This window comes from Spermophilus citellus, assembly GCF_964194105.1.
Source record: "Spermophilus citellus genome assembly, chromosome: 1".
NCBI classification, from domain to species: domain Eukaryota; kingdom Metazoa; phylum Chordata; class Mammalia; order Rodentia; family Sciuridae; genus Spermophilus; species Spermophilus citellus.
The window spans coordinates 24,955,855-24,974,961 of NC_138182.1; the positions used below are offsets into that span (position 1 = coordinate 24,955,855).

Below are 19,107 nucleotides of genomic sequence, written 5' to 3' on the forward strand. Positions count from 1 at the left end.
TTAAGGAAATATTCAAATTTTTAAATATTTAAATTTAAAAGTGCTAAATAGCTTTACACAGGAGCCCAATTTGTTTGTTGTCAAGTTTATGGCAGATTCATCTTACAAGGCCTATAGTGTTCATTATTATTAGAACCAGCTGTTTTGCCAGAAATCTTGCTGCACTGCAGTTCCTTTCTGATTGAAAAGACCAAATAATGATGGATATCTTAATTTTTTCTTTTTTTTAAAGCTGAAAACCATGTACTGCATATACTCCAGTGGAACAGTGGGGTTTCAGTTGATTAGGATTTTTCTTTTTAAATTCTTACTAGAGGTATTGCTATGGCTATTTTGGTGAAAAGGTGTGACAACTTCCATAAGGGTCAGTTTGCCAGAAAGACTGCAGTTTTTAAAATTTCTACTTTCCTCTCTGTAGGTCTGCTAATTTATGCAGATGATTGACTCTGCATTGTCCATGGTTTTGTTCTCTAGTTATCTATGTGCAAGAGAATAGGCTATAATATGGAGAGTGGTGCCAGATGATAGATTATGGCCACAATGTGAAGGCTTTTCTAGGCAAAGTAATAAGTGCTTTGATTAAAATATGTTTTAAAAAGATAAACTGTAGTGGCTTTAAAAATTTAGTTTTTTTTGTTTTTTGCCATCTAAGGATGGAGATGGGAAAACCATTTGGAGCTATCTTAAAACAGTTGAAGAGAGAAATGTGAAGGACTTGGTTAAGGGTAGTGGAAATTAATTATTGGAAGCACATTTGAGAGATCTGGTGATGTAACTACTTGATGGGGGTGGGGGATTGCTGAGGGAGAGAAAGAAGTAAATATAATTGTGAGTTTTTAGGTTAGAAGTATGAGTCACAGGGGCTGGGGATATAGCTCAGTCGGTAGAGTGCTTGCTTCGCATGCACAAAGCCCTGGGTTCAATCCCCAGCACCACCACCACAAAAAAAAAAAAAAAAAAAAAAAAGCACGTGTCACATATCTAGTTAGGGACGTTTAGTAATAGGAATTTGGAAATGTGAGTCAGGAGTTTAGAAACAACTAAGAGGAATGTTCTGTGGTGGTTTCTGAAGCCTGTGAGGTAAGACTGTTCAGATATCAAATCTCTTCTCTGACACTTCACTACAATGAGTGATAATCATGCGTATCTGAAAGGTCTGTTAAGGTCATGCATATAAAACTACCTATAAATGGTTGTGGGTATGGTTTTACCTATGTATTTTCTTTTCCTGTGTATTTGTCTAATCTATCTGACATATCCAGGAACAAATGTTTCAAAGCAGGAGGATGAGAGTTTAAAAGGGAAAGATTGGTCTAGTCAGATTTCGATTACTAGAAAGCTAAGTACTTGAACTGTATTGTTAGCTCTATGAAATTATCTCAGATTGTGTGGGTTTTTCTTTCTTCTTCTTCTTTTTTTTTTTTTTTTTTTTTTTTTTTGGTGGTGCTGGAGATTAGAACCCAGAGCCTTTTGCATGCAAGCCAAGCACTCTACCAACTGAGGTATATCCCAGCCCTCAGGTTGTGTTTTAATATTATGTTCTGTTCTTTATTGAGGATGAGTAAAAAAGTATTCTAAAAATCTGTGTTGATGATGTCATGGTTTCAGTGTACCATATAGGAAAACCTATGATTTCTCTGAAGAATTTAGTTCTAGGAAGTATTTTTGTTATAACAAATTGGTATCTTATTTTATTAGGTATGTTACTCTGTTTTGCATTACTATAACAAAATACCTGTGGCTAGGTACTTTATAAAGAAAAGAGGCTTATTTAGTCCTCAGTTTGGGAGGCTGAATGTCTAATAGTATGTTGCTGTCTCAGGTGAAGATCCCCTTGGCTGTATCATATGGTTGAAGGCATTGAAGCAGTATTTCATTTGAGAGAAAGAGAGATCACAAGGCAAGACAGGAAGCCAAAGAGCAGAGAAGTACTAATCTTGCTCTTTAATAGTAGCCTTATCATGAGACTAATCCAAGGTCCCATGGGAATTACTTTAATTCCGTCTGAGGGCAGTACCCTCAGTGAGCAAGTCATCCTCTACTAGGTTCTACCTTTTAAAGGTTTCACCACTTTTTAATAACACCACACATTAGATCAAGCTTCTAATACACTATGGAGAACACACTCTAGTACTAAGCGAACATTTTTTTTTTTTTTTAAAGCTTATTTTTTTTCCCCTAGCACCTTAGAATTGAACCCAAGGCTTTGTACATGCTGGGCAAGTACTTTATCACTGAGTTAATCCCCAGTTCTTTTTAATTTAATTTGAGACTAGGTCTTGCTAATGTCTTCCATATGGCCTCAAACTTGTGATCCTTCTGTTTTAGCATCTCAAGTAGCTGGGCTTACAGGCTTGTGCCACCTTGCCTGTTTTCTTTGTCTTTCTCTTTTTTTTTATTTTTAAAATTAGTACATTATAGTTATACATACATAATATTAGGGTTCATTTTGACATAATTACACAAACATGAAATATAATTTGCTCTAATTCAGTCCCCAGTACTTACCCTTTCCCTCTCTTCCTCTCTCCTCCCGTTTTCCCTTTCTTCTCCTCTCTTGATCTTTCTTCTATTATTTATGGTTTTGTTTTTTAAATTAGTATTTTATAAATACACATAAAGGTGAATGAAATTCACTGTGGTATATTCATATGTGTATATAGGATAGTTTGGTCAATTTCATTCTACTGGTCCTCCCTTTCCCCTTCCCTCCTCCTTCCTACGTAATTGAATCCACTGATTTCTCTCCTGTTTTCCTGGAAATACCCTCCTCACCCTTCACACCTCCCACAACCCTTTTGGTATAGTATCTGCCTCTGTGTTTTCTCTTGACTTTTAATTTCCATTTAACTTTTTTTTTTTTTTAATGATATACCTGTGTTGCATCTTTTGTGGGGGATAAAGGATAGAAATTTATTCTCTCAAAATTTGGGAAGCTAGAAATCTGCTATCAAGCTGTGGACTGGATTGCCTTCTTCTGAGGGCTGTGAGGGAGAATCTATTCTTTGTGAAAGAGAACCTGACCTAACTTTTGATAGTTTGCTGGCGGTCTTTGCCATTGCTTTGTTTGTAGAAACATCATCCCAGGTTCTCATTTTACATGTTCTCCCTTTGTACCTATTCAAATTCACACCACTCCCCCTTTATTTTCTCTGTTAGTGCTAAGGATCAAGCTGTAGGTCTCACACACGCTAAGCAAGTATTGTATCAAGTATTGTATCGCTGAGGCATACACTCAGGCCCTATATTTTATCTTTAATTGACCCATGGTAATTATATATATTACTGGAGTATGGTTTGACATTGCAATATATGTGTACCTTGTATAATGATCAGATCAGGGTATTTAGTACATCTGTCTCTTCAGACATTTATCTAAATGTCCCATGTAGTTAGTGGCAAAAGTTGGCGTTCCTGTCTAACTCCGGGTATTTCATCCTCTTCATAAGTAAATATGCCTAATACATTTGACTCATGATTGATGCTCTCTATTACTAGGATCTCACTTTTTTCTGCTTGTCAGCAATGTTGGTTAGGATGATTCAGACTTAAGTAGAGAATTGAAGATATGGACCTGGTCCCTTTATGACTCTTCACAGTTTGTCATAAGGGCTAGAAATGTAGTGCAAGCATATATTACTGTTTTCTTGGTCTTTTTGTTTGTGAGCTTTTAGAGAAGTCCAGCCCTTCAAACAGAAAAATGTCTTGCTTAGCCACTTACTTTGGGGTTGAGTCTTTTTCAAAACAAATCCTGTGAGTTTTATAACAGATGGGTAAAATATAGTAGTCTACTTTTTCACCATTTATATTAAAAATTTAAGAAAGAAAATTATATGGAATATTACTCCTAGTACATTTCTTTCTTTCTTTTTTCTTCTTTTCCATTTGGGGAATTCAACCCTAGGGCACATCATCAAACTACCACAAAGCTACTATCCCCAGGCCTTTTTTACTTTCTCTTTTTAGATAAGGTCTCTCAGTTCCTCAGACAGGCCTTGAACTTGTGATCCTCCTGCCACAGCCTCCCAAGTAGCTGGGTTTATAGGCATGTGCTCTGTGCCTGGTACATTTTTCTTTTTGTTATTGTTTCATCAGAAAGAATAGATTTTTATGAACAAACTAATAAATGGATACAGATGATAACCATAATAACTAACCATTTGATGGGCATCTAACCATTTAATGGGCATCTTATATTATCCAGGTATGCCAATATACTGTGTTATTCTCATAACAAACCAGAAAAGTAGGTATTATCTTTCTGTTTTACATAGGATGAAAATGAGACTTAGATTAAATATATTGTTGAAGCAGGCCTCACAATCAGCTGTGCTTGCTCAGTCTGTGACCATTTCACAATCTAGTAAAGGACAGTGCAGGTGATGGCTGAGGGGCTGCACTTGCTGTATTGTCATCATCTCTAAGTCTTAATATCCCCATTGGAAAAATAAAGTAAATAAAATATCATTTTCATTAAGCATTTTATAAAGTTTGGGCGAGTATTTATTGTATCTTTTTATTGACTTAAAAAACGTACTCGGGGGCTGGGGATATAGCTCAGTTGATAGACAGCTTGCCTCACATGTCCAAGGCCCTGGGTTCAATTCCAGCACAACAAAAACAAAATGGAAGAACAACAAAAATCCCCTACTTTCAAGAAAGTTGAATCAAAATAAATTGATTAAAGAATACAGAAAGGTATAAAGTATATGAAATTATACAAATATAGTATAATTACAGATAATTTAAATAGTTAGATAAGACAGAAGCATGTAAGAATAAAGGCTTAAAGAATTGAAAATAGCAATATAAAACATGTCAAAAAGAATTACACTGCCCCCCCCCCCCCCCCAACAAGCAATATAAATGTTATCAAGAAGTGGAGGTTTTAACAGTTTAATTGGGGAAGACTTTCTGGAGAAGAGGGGAGAAAAAGCACTTATGATTACCTATGAGAGGATGCTAAGTACTTTGCATGGGTTGATCCATTTAATTTTTCTACCACAACTCTGTGAGATAGAATTACATCCTTTTTAGATGAAGCAAAGAAACTTTTTTTCCCCCCTCAAGATCATATAAAGAGTAAGTGGCAAAAAGTTGGTGTTCCTGTCTAACTCTGTGTATTTCTTCTTTTTCATCATGTCTCAGTCTGGAATATGGAGCCCAGGTGTGTGTGTAGGGATTGAGTTTTTTCTAGATTGTAAAGTATAGGATTATTTTTAAGAATAAAGTGAAGGGCTTGTGGTGTAGTTCAGTGGCAGAGTGTGTGCTTAGAATGTGCAAGGCTGGCTTCAATCTCTAGGAAAGAAAGAAAGAAAGAAAGAAAGAGAAAGAAAGAAAGAAGAAAAAGAAAGAAAGAAGAAAATAGAGTGAGCATATAATTTGACAGAAGAGAGTAGTTAAATAATGTTATTATTATAAGATATTTTAATAGGAGATATATGTGCTTATTATTTTAGACTGTGATCTTTAATGTTTTGGAAATAACGGTGTAATGTATTCACTTTTTTCCTTAGATGGATACCCAGTTGTTTTAATTCATTTATCAAATAATCCCTTTTTTCTCTGGATTAAAAGAATTAGCTTCTGGGGCTGGGGTTGTGGCTCAGTGGTAGAATGCTCATGTAGTATATGCAAGGTCCTGGGTTCAATCCTCAGACCACATAAAAATAAATAAAATAAAGTTATTCTGTCCAACTACAACTAAAAAAAAAATGTTTTAAAAAGAGAATTAGCTTCATTGAAATATTATTTACATACCTTTAAATTGTAAATTTACAATCTAAACAGTTGTACAACTCTCAAGGGTTTAAAAAGAATTTTTCTATATTCCTCTTCCTCTTCCTGTCTTTTCAGTGGTATTAGGGATTGAATCCATAGCTTTGCACTTGGTAGGCGCACACTGTATCACTTAGCTATGCCCCAGACTTTTTCATTTGAAGCAGGTACTCACTAAGTTGTCTAGGATGACCTTGAACTTGTGAACCCTCTGCATGACAAGCCTATTGAGTTGCTGGGAATATAGGCATGTGCTACAGTGGCTGGCTTTAAAAACAAAAATCAAAAAACTTTTTTAAGAACTTGCATTGTTTTTTAATAATTCTCCAGTGAAATTTGCAGGGAGGTGATTTGGTTCTCATTTTATAATGGATTGTATTATCTCCATTTTATAAGCATTTGCCTAAGACTTTGTAGCTAGTAAGTAGATCTGAGACTGAAACGTAGGACATTTTAGGAAATAGTAGTATGATAGTTGAGAACAAATTGTTGAGGGCTTGCTAATGTCAGACTAAAAAGTTTATATTGCATCACTTAGAGTGAGCATTATCTTGTTAGTGATCCTCCTCCTCTTTTCCTCCTTTTTAAAAAATTGACAGTGCTAGGAATGGAACTCAGGGCCTCAAGCATGCTAGGTAAGTGCTCTACAGCTGAACTATACCCTAGCCCTCCTATTCTTATAAAAGATGCCATCATGTTGACCCATCCTCATAACCTCATCTAATTGTAATTACCTCTTTCTAGATACCATTAACAAATACCTCAAGACTCTGGCATTGTGATAGGAGTGGGGGTCGGGAAAATATCCAAAATGTCCCTGAAGTCATTCTTCCATTATCTGGATGAAAAGCAAAACTGGCTTCCTTTTATACATACTAATTTTCTTGTAAAATAATTGCTTAGTGTTCTGTTCAGAGCACATCTTTTTAGTTTTTGTGACCTGCCCAACTAAAAATTTTCCAAATCTAGGTTGTTTCCCTTTTGATTATAAATTTTATCTTTAACTTGTTTTCCTTACACTTTACTGGAAGTAGTGAAGATAAGCCATGTAGCATCCTCATACTCTGCTTCAATTTTCTTCTCCCAAACATCAGAGTTTATTGCTTCTGCCTTATAAAAAACAAATATTAGAACTGTTACCACTTCTTGGTACCAGTTTCTGTACCTATAACAAAACACCTAAGACTGGGTAGTTTATAAAGAACAGAAATTTATTTCTTACAGTTCTGAGATTGGAAAGTCCAAGATCAAGTTGCTACCAGGTTCATTGGCTGGTGAGGGCTGTTCTGTTTCAGAAAAATTGTTGCTCCATCCTCACATAGAAGAGGCTGTCAAAGGACAAAGTTGTAGCAATTTAGTTTAATCTGAAGTTGGTTTTATTTTCAGTTCTAGATTTGGATAGCACTTTATTCCTTAAAACAGAATAAGAATTCATTGGGTTAAGCAAGGGAGGTTTGGTTTTTTTAGATAGAAAAGCTTGAAGAAAGCTGGATGTGGTGGCATACACCTATAATCCCAGCTACTGATTCCAGCTGTTGAGGCCAAGGTAGGAGGATCACAAGTTGGAGGCTAGCTCTGGCAATTTAGTGAGACCCTTTCTCAAAAAATAAAATGGGCCACGGATATAGCCAAGTGGGAAAGTACCCCTGGGTTCAATCCCTAGTACTGTATGCATGCATGCATGAATAAATAAGTAAATGTAAAAATTAAAAAATAATTAAAAGTCTGAAGAAAACCAGAAAAAAAGAACAAAAAGACTGATCATTTCAAAGAGGAACCACAAGTCAGAATGATAGAAAAACAACTGGTTAACATCAGTTACTTTAAGTTACATTTTTTTGTATAAGGATTAAGGCAGGTAACTTCATTATTATGCCAGTTGAAATTGGCTTGATCCAGAAATTTTGTTGTCTCTATAATCCTGATATCCTGGAAATAAAGAGGTTAGTTTCTGCTGGTGTCAGGAAAGTTAGTACAAGTGACTCCATTTTGATTTTTAGAATTTTAAGACCACAGTTTAGTCTAAAACAATGGCCTCTTGTAATTTTTATTTAATAGGATAAACATATTTCCTTGCATATCTTTTATATGGACATTCTTCCCATCCTTGTGATTTAATCCCCTAAGTACCCCACCTCTTAATACAATTATAATGTGAATGAAGTTTCAATTTAAGAATTTTTGGGGAAATATTCAGATCATAGCATATAGAGATGTAATGTACAATAAGAGAGAACTTTTCTAGGGATAAATATTTATTTAAAGTGGACTACAAATATTATTCTGTAGATATGTGAAAAGTTTACTTAAAGCTGATTATAAAAATATGGATTTGAAGGAATTAAAAGTTCTTGATTATCTGTACTTGGTAACTAAAGTCAGTACTATATCTTATATTTATATAATTTAAATTTAAAATATCCTATGAACATCTGATGAGTTATGGTAGATAGGGTATGTGACTGTTCTTACTAATTTTAAAAATATTAATATCTTCATAATCTATGTAGGATAATCTTAGTGATTTTTCAAATTGAAGTATCAGTTCCTTCCTCCCTCCCTCCCTTCCTTCCTTCCTTCCATTTTCCAAAACAAGGAAACTCAAGTGCAAGTCTCAGTGTGGAATGTTTACTTAAAAAAAAAAAGTGTAACTGTTGATTTCTGGACATATTATTTTTCCCACTCCCCCTTTTTTGTTAAATGTAGTCATTTGTTTCTGGTATGGAGCATAAGGGTTTTTTCTATCAAAGCTGTGTATCTGAAAGGAATGTAAATTAGTTTAATATAATGTAAGCCTCTACCAGAAATTTGGTTATACATCAAGACAAATTCTGTTTTTTAATGATAGGATATTATTAAATAATTGGAAGTTTGTAGGATGATTTTATTCTCTTTTGACAAGTTTAATTCATTCATTTTACCAGTATTTTATGCTTATGAGCATATAAAGATCTAGTGGATCTTGCTTTCCAGGAACTTAACATGTCTTAAAATATGACCTAGATTATAATTTTGTGAATTCTGGCATGTTCAATAATGGTTCTTGTAGCTTGTGTAAACTATGAAGGAAAGAGAAACTTGGATTTGAAAAAAAAAAACATTTATAATAGAAGTATCTGAAGTGAAAAGCATTTGAAATAAAAATGCCATACAAAAATTGACTCTGGAATTGTGCTGTTACATTAAGTAGAATTTATTGTTTTATTAAGAAAAGGTGAAGAACAGATGTTTCAAGGATTTTTGGTGGAATGGAGGAACTTTTTCCCTTATGGATTTCATTTATCATCATGAAAATAACTACACTATCAAAAAATCATAAAAGACTACCTCTTCAGTCATGTAACACAGATTGTTAATATCTTGATAAATTGATTGTTGTAATTTCTGTGTCTGTAGGTAGGCATACACAATCATTATATTATAAATAAAATGTTTCTTTTTAACTTTACATTATAAATGTTTATTACACAAAAAAATGGAAAGAACTAGCTCCTGTTTTTTCTGTTGCACTATCACACAACACTTCTGACTCCAGACATTCTCCAACTCTCTGGACATCACTTGACTGCCATATAATTCGGTTAAATGCTAATTACCCAGAATTAGTGCATATCCCACAATTTAAGGACTCAGTTCCACTAAATTGACCCTCCTCTTTTTCCACCTTGCACTCTTCAGGTCCCTGTTGCAAATAGTCCAGGTTATTCATACTTCTGTCTGACTTGGCTACAAATTGGAGTTTTCCAGGATCTCTTCCTTAAGTTTGATAATTTGATATGATGGCTCACAGAACTCAGGGAAGTACCTTTACAGGTTTATTATAAAGGATAAAAAAAATGAATAGTCAGTTAAAAAGGTAGATAGGATGAGGTGTAGAAGGTTTCTGAGCATGGGCACTTGTCCCTATAAGATGTTGAATGCCACTCTTCAGGCTTGGAAGCTCCTTGAATCCCACTAATGGGAATTTATATGAAGGCTTCATCACATAGGCCCGATGGGTTTTGCCTGGAGGAGATGAGGGACAGGGCTGAAAGTGCCAAGCCTGTAGTAGTGGCTCAGTCTTTCTGATGACCAGCTCTCATCTAGGAACCCTTTCCAAGAGTTACCTCATTAGAATAAAAGATACTCCCATTACCCAGGAAATTCCAAGGAATTTAGGAGCTCTATGTCAGGAACCAGGATCAGATAAATAAACAAAAGGTTTACCTAGCACCCCTGTTAAGTTAGGAAATTACAAGAATTTCAGGATCTATCTGCCAGGAACTGGAGACAAAAGATGAAAGATCTATTTCTGTCATAATATCATAGACACATGGGATTATTTATCTTTATTATCTTTCTTTTCTACAATGTTTTATTATAGAAAAATTTAAACTTTGCTTAAAGTAGAGAGGTATTATGATGATCCCCTGGCACCTAGCTTCAAAAGTGATTGACGCTTTGCTCCGTTTTCTTTGTTCTCCCAGTTTTGTTTCATTTTCCTGGAGCATTTTAAATAAATCCTACACATTGATTACTATGATTTTAAATTATTTCTTAGTAGTCCTTTAGTGGATATATGAGCATTACTAACTTGTAGCCAAGCAAATCTTATTTGATTTTGTCTTTTTTTATGAACTAGTAAATAAAATAAGTGTAGCAGAGATTTGAGACTTTCAAACTTATTTAGAAACAGAGAAAAATAATAACGTTTTGTCCTCTAAATACTTGCATTTTCCTTGTCTTTCAGTTCCTGGAATGGATGGAGGCGCTTTAACTGATACAAGTCTCACAGATTCCTTTTTCAGCACCAGCTTTATTGGAGTCAATGGCTTTGGAAGCCCAGTAGAAACAAAGTACCCCTTGATGCAGGTATTCTTAGTATGACTTCCTATTGCACTAAACAGTGAAGTTTATTTCAGGGGTGGGGACCATTTGGAGATTTTGTTTATCTTAAATTGTTGGGGGGGGGTTGAGATGAGGTTTTACAAGGCATTGAGATGGGTGGGGTATAGGTAAGCTTTCTTTCAGGAATATCCTTTGTGTATAGAAGCATATAGCTGGCTTTATTTTATTTAATATTTAAATTTTTAAATTTAAAGCTACAGTACTTGAGGCATGTAAATGTCTTTGAATTGTTTTTTTCTCTCCCATTTTGTTCTTAGTCGCTAGCTTTTTCTTTTGTCACGTGACTGATGCGATGCCAAGAACATATTTGTTTACATTGTTTTTATAGATTTATTTGGCAAACTTTTGTAGAATTGGAATAAAATTGGGAAGTATTCTAATGTTGTGAGTTGGAAAATTGCCATAATAGTGTATATTATTCTTTCTTGTTTCTGTGATGCACTACTGGGTGGCCTTCATAATTGCAAAGGATATTTAAAAACAAAACTGTCTACATTTCAATTTGGACTGACTTTGAGGGGTTTAGGAAGCTAATGCTTTTCTAAGTGATTTTAACTTATTTATGTAAAAGCTTAGATTTACTGTAAATATGCACTCTAAGGGTCATTTGAATTATAAGCATTTATATAAACATGCACAGCCATATACATGAATGATTTTATTTTTTTTTAATGAGCAGTTTAACTTAATGTATAGTTAATTATACCTTCTTTCAGTTGCCTATGAGCCACAATTTCAGGTGCTTATATATTTTACATTTCAACAACCTCAAGAACGTGACCTTTTCTTGTTTAATCATGCAGAAACGGAATAAGAAGTTGAGTGACTGAGTTCAGAATTATAGACTTAAAACTGGAGCTGAGAATTCCTGACTTAAAATTTTCAAGGACTTATGGGAATGAAGGGCCTTTCAGAATGGAGGGATGCAGAGGATATGGGGTAAATGGGAAAAGCAGAGAACATGTTTAGAGAATTAATAAGTAGCCTGATCATATAAACTAAGCTATCAAACGTGTATCAAGGATAATACAAATTAAGACAGGATATTGGAGCATTTATTGACTTTACTACAGTCACTTTACACCCTCTTGGGTGGATATTGAAATTTATATTTTTATCAAAAAGGAAACTTGGTAGTTATGAGTTAACTTATTAGCCCAGGCCAGTAAGTTATAGACATGGCAATTCAAAATAGGTCTCCAACTTTGCATTTAAATACTTGACTAGTGAGCTGAATTTTCATTTGTGTTGCAGGGAGTTTTGAGTTAGATAGTTGTGATTCAGATAGCAAAATTTATAGGAAGATCAGTTTGTCGGTAAGGTGAAGGATGAATTGAAAGGGAAGAGGCAAAGAGGGCCAGTCGTAATTGGTTGAATACTTTTAATTTTGTGTTTTTCTATGACACTATATATACATATTTTATTTTTCAGAGGATGACTAACAGTAGCAGCTCCCCAAGCCTTCTAAACGACAGTGCCAAGCCATATGCAGGCCATGGTAAGATGTGGTCTCTTTTACTTGTGTGTATTTCTGATTCTAAAAGCACTATGTCCTTTGTAGAGATTTTGAAAATTGTAAACAGGTGTAAGTAGAAAATAAAAATTATCTATTATCTCCTTACTCAGGTAATTGTGAAGATTTAAATTCCTCCTTTTTTCTATATATATGAATCTACATAATAATTAAGATCACATTAGACAGACTTCAGTAATGAGTGCTTCTCAATCACTATGAGTTAAAATTTATTATTTATTTTCATAGTTTAACTTAACTACTTTTGTTTCTTTAAAAATAATTATTATATTCCAGGGGACTCTGTCAATACTCTGCATCATTTTTGGGGGGTATATTTTAGAAGTGAAATTATTTTAAAAAATTATGAACATTTTAAAGTCTTAGATAAATAATTTCCAGATATTTTTTATGTGTTCTATCTTAAAAAATGTTCAATGATTATTTTTAAAAATACGTAACAGTTATTACTCTGTATCAGTACAGTGTTAATAATTATAAATAATCACGGGAATAAGAATTTGCATATTATATCCTGTGAAAGACATTTTATGTGCATATACCAAATTGCAATCACTATTTGGAAATTACAGTCTTATGCTATGGGAGAAAAAGCAATATTTTAATATTAAAGAATATTAAAATATCCTAGTATTCTAAAATATTAGAAACTATTTGCATCATTTTATATTTAATATTCTCATAGAGTTTAAATGCTGTTGTTTCAATGTTGTCAAAGTTAGTACAAAGGATGAATGATATAATCATGCCTATTTTTAAATATCTTAAATGTAAAAGTTGCATAAAAATATCTTAAATGTAAAAGTTACAAAAAAAAGTTACATAAAAAGTTACTAATGCTGCTTCTCTTTGCATTAGTAATTATTTAATAATAAGTTTGTTTTAATTCTAATCAAGGTTTAGACTAAAAATACAGATAGAAGGCAGCAGTCTATATACTATAATCTACAATATACTTACATATGCACTGCATTAAAGATTAAGAATCCTTTAAATGAGGGCATTTGTTGTTTTTTTAATAAGCATTTCACAGATAATTTAATGATATTAAAATATGTGTGATTTACTAAAGCCCAGAAATGAAGAGAAGCTGTTTCATCAGATCGCATGCATACTTTTCCAGAAACTTCAGATTTTTAAAATGAAAAGAGAATTTTATTTGTAACTGCTGCTTGCAGAACAATGCAACTTTAAACCTATCTTTTGGATTTTGTTTGTATCTTGAAACATTTAATACTCCCATTATTAAAAACTTAATAATTTACCTTATCTTTTAGTAAGAGTATCAAATATCTGTTGTTAAAAATGTGGACTAGAACTGGGCTCAGTGGTGCATAACTGTTATGTCAGCAACTTGGAATGCTGAGGCAGGAAGATCATAAATTGCTAGCCTGTGCAATTTAGTGAAACCCTATCTCAAAATAAAAAATAGAAAAAAGGGCTTGGGATGTAGCTTAGTGGTAGAGTGCTTGCCTGGCATGCCCAAGGTCCTAGGTTTAGTCCCTATCACTGCTGTGAGGGGTGGGGGAATATACGGAATAGTTGGGTAGAGTATATGGTTTTAAGGCCTTGATGATGTGTTTAAATCTAAGTCTAGATCAGAGTATGATTGGCTCTTCCTCCACCTCTTTTTATCCTCCTTAGGATTTGATCTCAGGAACACAAACATGCATTTACTATACACAGACATACTTCCTTCATTAATATACTGCCTGCCAATGAGAAGATCGAGATTTTTTTTCCTATATTTGATTTTTCTCTTGCCCTAATCAAGCAGATATATCCTAATATGTAGAACTTCTGAATAAGTATATACTAAATGTGGACTGAGTGAGGTATTCATCATTTTTGTTTCAGTCACTCAGAAAATATTTGAGCATTCACTATGTGTGAGAAACTGAGTGTAATTATTGTGGAATATGAGTTTTATTATTATTGACAGGTTAACATTTATTAGGTTTGGGGGATTACCTGAGTTGTCTGTGTGGAAACTTATGTAACTTGCCTTCCAGATGCTCTAAGTTCACCTGCTTCATCCTTGTTTAATGACTTTGGTGCCCTCAACATCTCTCAGAGGAGAAAGGTAGGTGAAATTTGGGTAAAACTAATGAAATTTATAGGTTATGATGGGATTGTTACCTACATAGTATCAGTATTTTCTTAAGAGGGGGGAGAGCTTTTATGGACTGAAATGTTTTTCTTGCTGTTTCTTTATTCTTTTTCCTTACCTCATATGTGGAATTTCATTTGATCTTTATGCAAAGTATAGAGAAAATTTGTGAGAAAGGCCGAAATTCTGCTGCTTATTTTTGCTCATTCTCCTTTATCTTATTATATTATTTTTCAGATAGCATCTAATTTCAAAAAAAAAATTGTTGTAGGTGGACACACTGTCTTTGTTTTATTTATTTATGTGGTGCTGAGGATCGAACCCTGTGCCTGCGCATGCAAGGCACGCACTCTACCACTGAGCCACAAACCCAGCCCAATAACATCTAACTTAATGTTATAGCTGGTTGTGGTGTAGGAATGTTAGTCATGTTTTAACTTTAGTTTTGAGTACTTGGTCTAGATTTCAATGATTCTTCCCCAGTACAAACTCATTACAAGGCAAACTTAAAATTTTCAACATTTTGTAATTGGCCCAACTATTTAAAACCTTTTCATGCTGGAAAATTTAATTGGAATTGAGGTTAATACAACATGTGCAGATTTTCATGATATTTTATAAGAACAGATTTTGTGGCAAGTTGAAATGAATAGTTTAATGCCTTTGAGTCTTAATGAGAGTCCTGTTAATACCCAGTAGTCATCTAGAGAAGGTAGTCTTAACCTTTTTTGGTTAGAAATAATAGCAGCTAAAGAAGTTCAGGAGCTTGTAGATCTTTGTAGTAATTTTTAAGTTATAACATTTTGTTTTCTAAGTAATAGAAGAAAGATCCCAAATGAAAGTATTAATTTTACAAAAAGTGATTTGAACTTAAAATGCTTTAGGAAAAGATCTGCTCAGAGCATAGCATAAGATGAAGTTTGGGGAGACTGGTGGTGATGATTTCATAACATACTTATTTCCAATTTCATTGAGTTATATATTAAATGTATACATTTTATGTGTCAATTATACCTCAATAAAGTGGTTTTAAAAATTCAGGAAGACTGGATTTTTAAGGCAAAACAGATTTCATGGGGACAGGTGTAATCATTAACACCTCATGTACCTGATATTTTCTATTTTGAGACATGGATGAGAACAAGAAAGTAACTAGAAAATACTTTAAGCAGCTAGACTTGATAGATTAAAATTTGTGGGTTTAATAGTATAGATTTTTTCCTTTTTTTTCTTGTAGTAGATGCAGATGGATAGCATGCCTTTATTTTGTTTATTTTTATGTGGTGCTGAGGATTAAAACCAGTGCCTCACATGTGCTCTGCCACTGAGCTACAACCCCAGCCCAATACTATAGATTTCTTAGAAGGTCTCATCAATAATAAATTTAGTCTTGTTTTACATGGCTTTTCTCATAAGTTGAAAATGTTTAGTTTCTAAATATTCTATATGTTAGAAGTGAAAGAGTAGGATACAAGCACATCCATTGCCAATAGTGAGAGGACAGTAGACAAAACCTGTTATTAAGGAAGTAAACAATAAAATGCTCTAAGCAGATCCATCCTGAAATCAAGTTATCTGGAGCTCTTTGGGGGAAAATAGAAAAACCCTTAATTTGTCTTAGAGATCCCCCAATGGCTTCTTTTTCATTTGAAAAATAATAATTAACTGTATAAGTAGTATTTCTGATACATGAGCAGAAAGTAAAACTAGAATGGTAAATGACAAAAGTATTTCTAATATGAGAGGTTGGCTGAATATATTTTAAAGTTGAAATATATGACTTAGAGATGCTGACATTTATTTTTGAAAAAGTAGTGAAAATCATTAGAGATTAGAAAAGGGAAGATTTATTGCCTATTTTAAAAATTTACTTTAAAGTAAATTAATAAAGGAAATGTTACTATAAATGTGTTTTCCTCTTTGGAAAGATATTAACATATCTTAATGGAATTAGGCTAATATAGGAAGTGAGCACCTGCTGTGATTTTTGAGGTCCTGACTTGCTGTAACCTTGAGCTAACTTTCTAGGCTGTAATCTTGTTTACCTATGAGATGACAAACATGTCCTAAATAGTTTTGGTGTTTTTCATTTTTGAAATGCAGTGATTGTATAAATTTAAAACACTCATATGTCAGTCTTTACCTAGAAATTCGTAGCTCTTGATATTTTCTTTTAAAATAGTATCCAGACTAGGGACATGGTGAGTTTTTCCAATAGTGGACCTTATTATGTGGTATCTGTGGGTAAATGTTGCTTGTGTTTTTAAATTGTTAATGGTTAAGAAGGTATAAAATCTCCCGGTGTTAGAAATATTCTTGGCAATAAGAACATTGCATGTTATATACATTATGAATTGCAGTCATATGGAGACTACCTGTTTGTCTTTTGTTGTAGTAATTCACAAAGCTTGTTTAATGATGCAGTTTCAGAGTTTTTAAATAAAAGTTTATATAAATTTTAATTATAATTTTAGGTTTATCTAAGCAGACTATCATGATTACTCAGTGATATTTTGTAATGCTGTCAGGGAACAGGTAGTTAGCTAATACTTAGCACCTTTTCTTACATTGTCAGGTAAATTAGTTTCTAAAATCCCAGTTAGCTAATTCCCGTGCTCACTATTATGTTTGTTTTGCCTATATGGTGTGTGACATATTGGGATCAGATCAGTCAAGTATCTTTACTGTAGGCAGTTTTACTTTATGATATATGAAAAATTTAAAAGAAAGGACTGATATTTTTCCTGGTTCCCTCAAATCTAATAGCAGAGGTACTACATGAACCTACTAGAAAATAATACACAGCAGCATATTACTTAGTGCCAATTTAAATATCTTGTGACTGCAGAGTAGCAGAGAATTTTCCAGATCCATGAGAAATTATTGAGAAAAGTTTTTTTGACTTGGGTTTTTTGAGTGTTGAGGAATATGGAGAAGCTAAGCTACCTAGGTAGAAGCTATGCTCCATTACAAGTAATAGTGGTAAGAGCTTTAGGAAAAAACTTAATTCTTTTCTGCGTGTCATAAATAAGTAAGTAAATGTGGCTGAGGGCTTTAGTATCTTTAGGACTTTGTTGAAGTAAATATAGGATGTGAAAAACAGTACAAACATGTGTATAGCCATTCATCTAGGTTGTCTTGTTAATAATAGGTTTGTGAAAAACTTTCTGAAGGGTAATGTATTGAGAACACAAGTCTTAGGGCACTCATACTTGTAGTATTAAAGAGCCAGTGCTACTCTCAATCCATGATTTGTTATCTGTCTGTAAGGAGGAAATGAATATTTAAAAACTTTTATAATAATACTTTGACATCCTAATATGATCATTTTTCTAGTAATTAATTTTTACAAATTATAGAACCATGATATAGAGGAAACTTTTTTTAAAGTAATCTTTTATATCAAAGTTTGAGAAGCATTGATTTTTTTTTCTTTTATTTCCCATATTAGCATAATTTTACAGATAAAACCCATAATTTAAAAAAAAATGTGTATAATTATTCTTGGCCAAGAATGATTGTGGAAGAATTTGAATTGTAGCTTTATATTCTGTGGGAGAGGTAAGCTTCTGAAACACTAGAGATGATTGAGTTTCATTTAAAATGAGAGTTAATACACTAGAGATGAATACATGAGGAAACTTTAGTACATGATAAAAATTAAAACAGACCACTGGTATGAGAAGACTTGTATAAAAAGAAAGACTTGAGGGCCTCTATGAATCAGAAATGTCATCCATACAAGCAGTAAAAATATGAGTAAGAAATCTCTTCGGAACAAATGTCTTTGTTTAAAGAAGTTGGGTGTTGAAATACAGATATTTATAAATGAAGTGGTTCATGGCCACCACATATTGATGTAATTCCTAGGCAGATGAGAAGTCTTCACAGTTTTTGTCTAGCAGTCTTACTTTCTCCTTTAATATTTTTCTGGTCTAGTGATCTTATTCATCTTTTTTTTATTCACCTAGTCATTTTCCTCTTCAGTCTTCCTTCCACCCCCTGGCCCACAAAAGTTCAGGTGCTTATTATTTACATTTCTTTGGTTGGCTTACATTATATGCAACCTATACTGTGCATGTGCAACATGTTTTTAATAGTTGGCTAACAGATTTTCATTCTCATCAGGTTTTTTAGGCTTTAATAACAAGTTAAATTCTTTGGGCTTAGGAGGCATAGATTTCTGAAGTATGTTCATTTCTTCCATTCTTGATTTTAAACTTTTTTAGGATGAGAAAAGTGGAACCAAAGGGGATTGGTTCATCTGCTGTGACTTATGTATGAGGTGATGTGAATGTTGGAGGTCCACTTCTGGGTTATCTGCTTGAGAGAAAAATTTACTAGCAGCACTTACTCTGCTTTCTTCCTGTTTAAACCCAGTTTAGGTCCCCCTTTATATTGTTCTCTATTTTAAGAACATCTATTCCTCCTTTCTACCATCTCTATAAACTTACCAAGGAAAAATATTCTGATTAATTTGACATTTTGTTCTAAAAAGTCCCCCCCCCCCCCCGTTGGTACCAGGGATTAAACTCGGGGTACTCAGTCCCTTGGTTTTATATTTTGTTTTAGAGATAGGGTCTCACTGAGTTGCTCAGTGCCTTGCTTTTGCTGAGATTGGCTTTGAACTTGTGATCCTCCTGCCTCAGCCTCCTGAGCCACTGTGCCTGGCCCTAAAGTCTCTGAAAGATAACTTTTTATATTATCCAAATTCAAGGCAACAAGATATGGAATAATAATGAACCTGTAAAGTATTTTCTAGAGTTTTTTGTGAAGAAAGATAAATTTGGAGAAATTA

The 19,107-nt window shown here is 33.5% G+C and overlaps 1 protein-coding gene across 7 annotated transcripts in view; it reads left to right on the forward strand.

Moving 5' to 3' along the window:
- Positions 1 to 19,107, forward strand: part of PAN3 (poly(A) specific ribonuclease subunit PAN3) — a 135,834-nt gene that overhangs the window by 17,463 nt on the left and 99,264 nt on the right. For 6 of the 7 annotated variants that reach the window (XM_081293126.1, XM_081293125.1, XM_081293127.1 and 3 more), the window contains exons 2-4: positions 10,508 to 10,629; positions 12,097 to 12,163; positions 14,212 to 14,282. In XM_081293126.1, coding sequence (XP_081149252.1) covers positions 10,508 to 10,629; positions 12,097 to 12,163; positions 14,212 to 14,282 — 260 coding nt within the window. The remainder of the gene's footprint in view (positions 1 to 10,507; positions 10,630 to 12,096; positions 12,164 to 14,211; positions 14,283 to 19,107) is intronic. The other variant, XM_081293131.1, reaches the window with a different exon arrangement.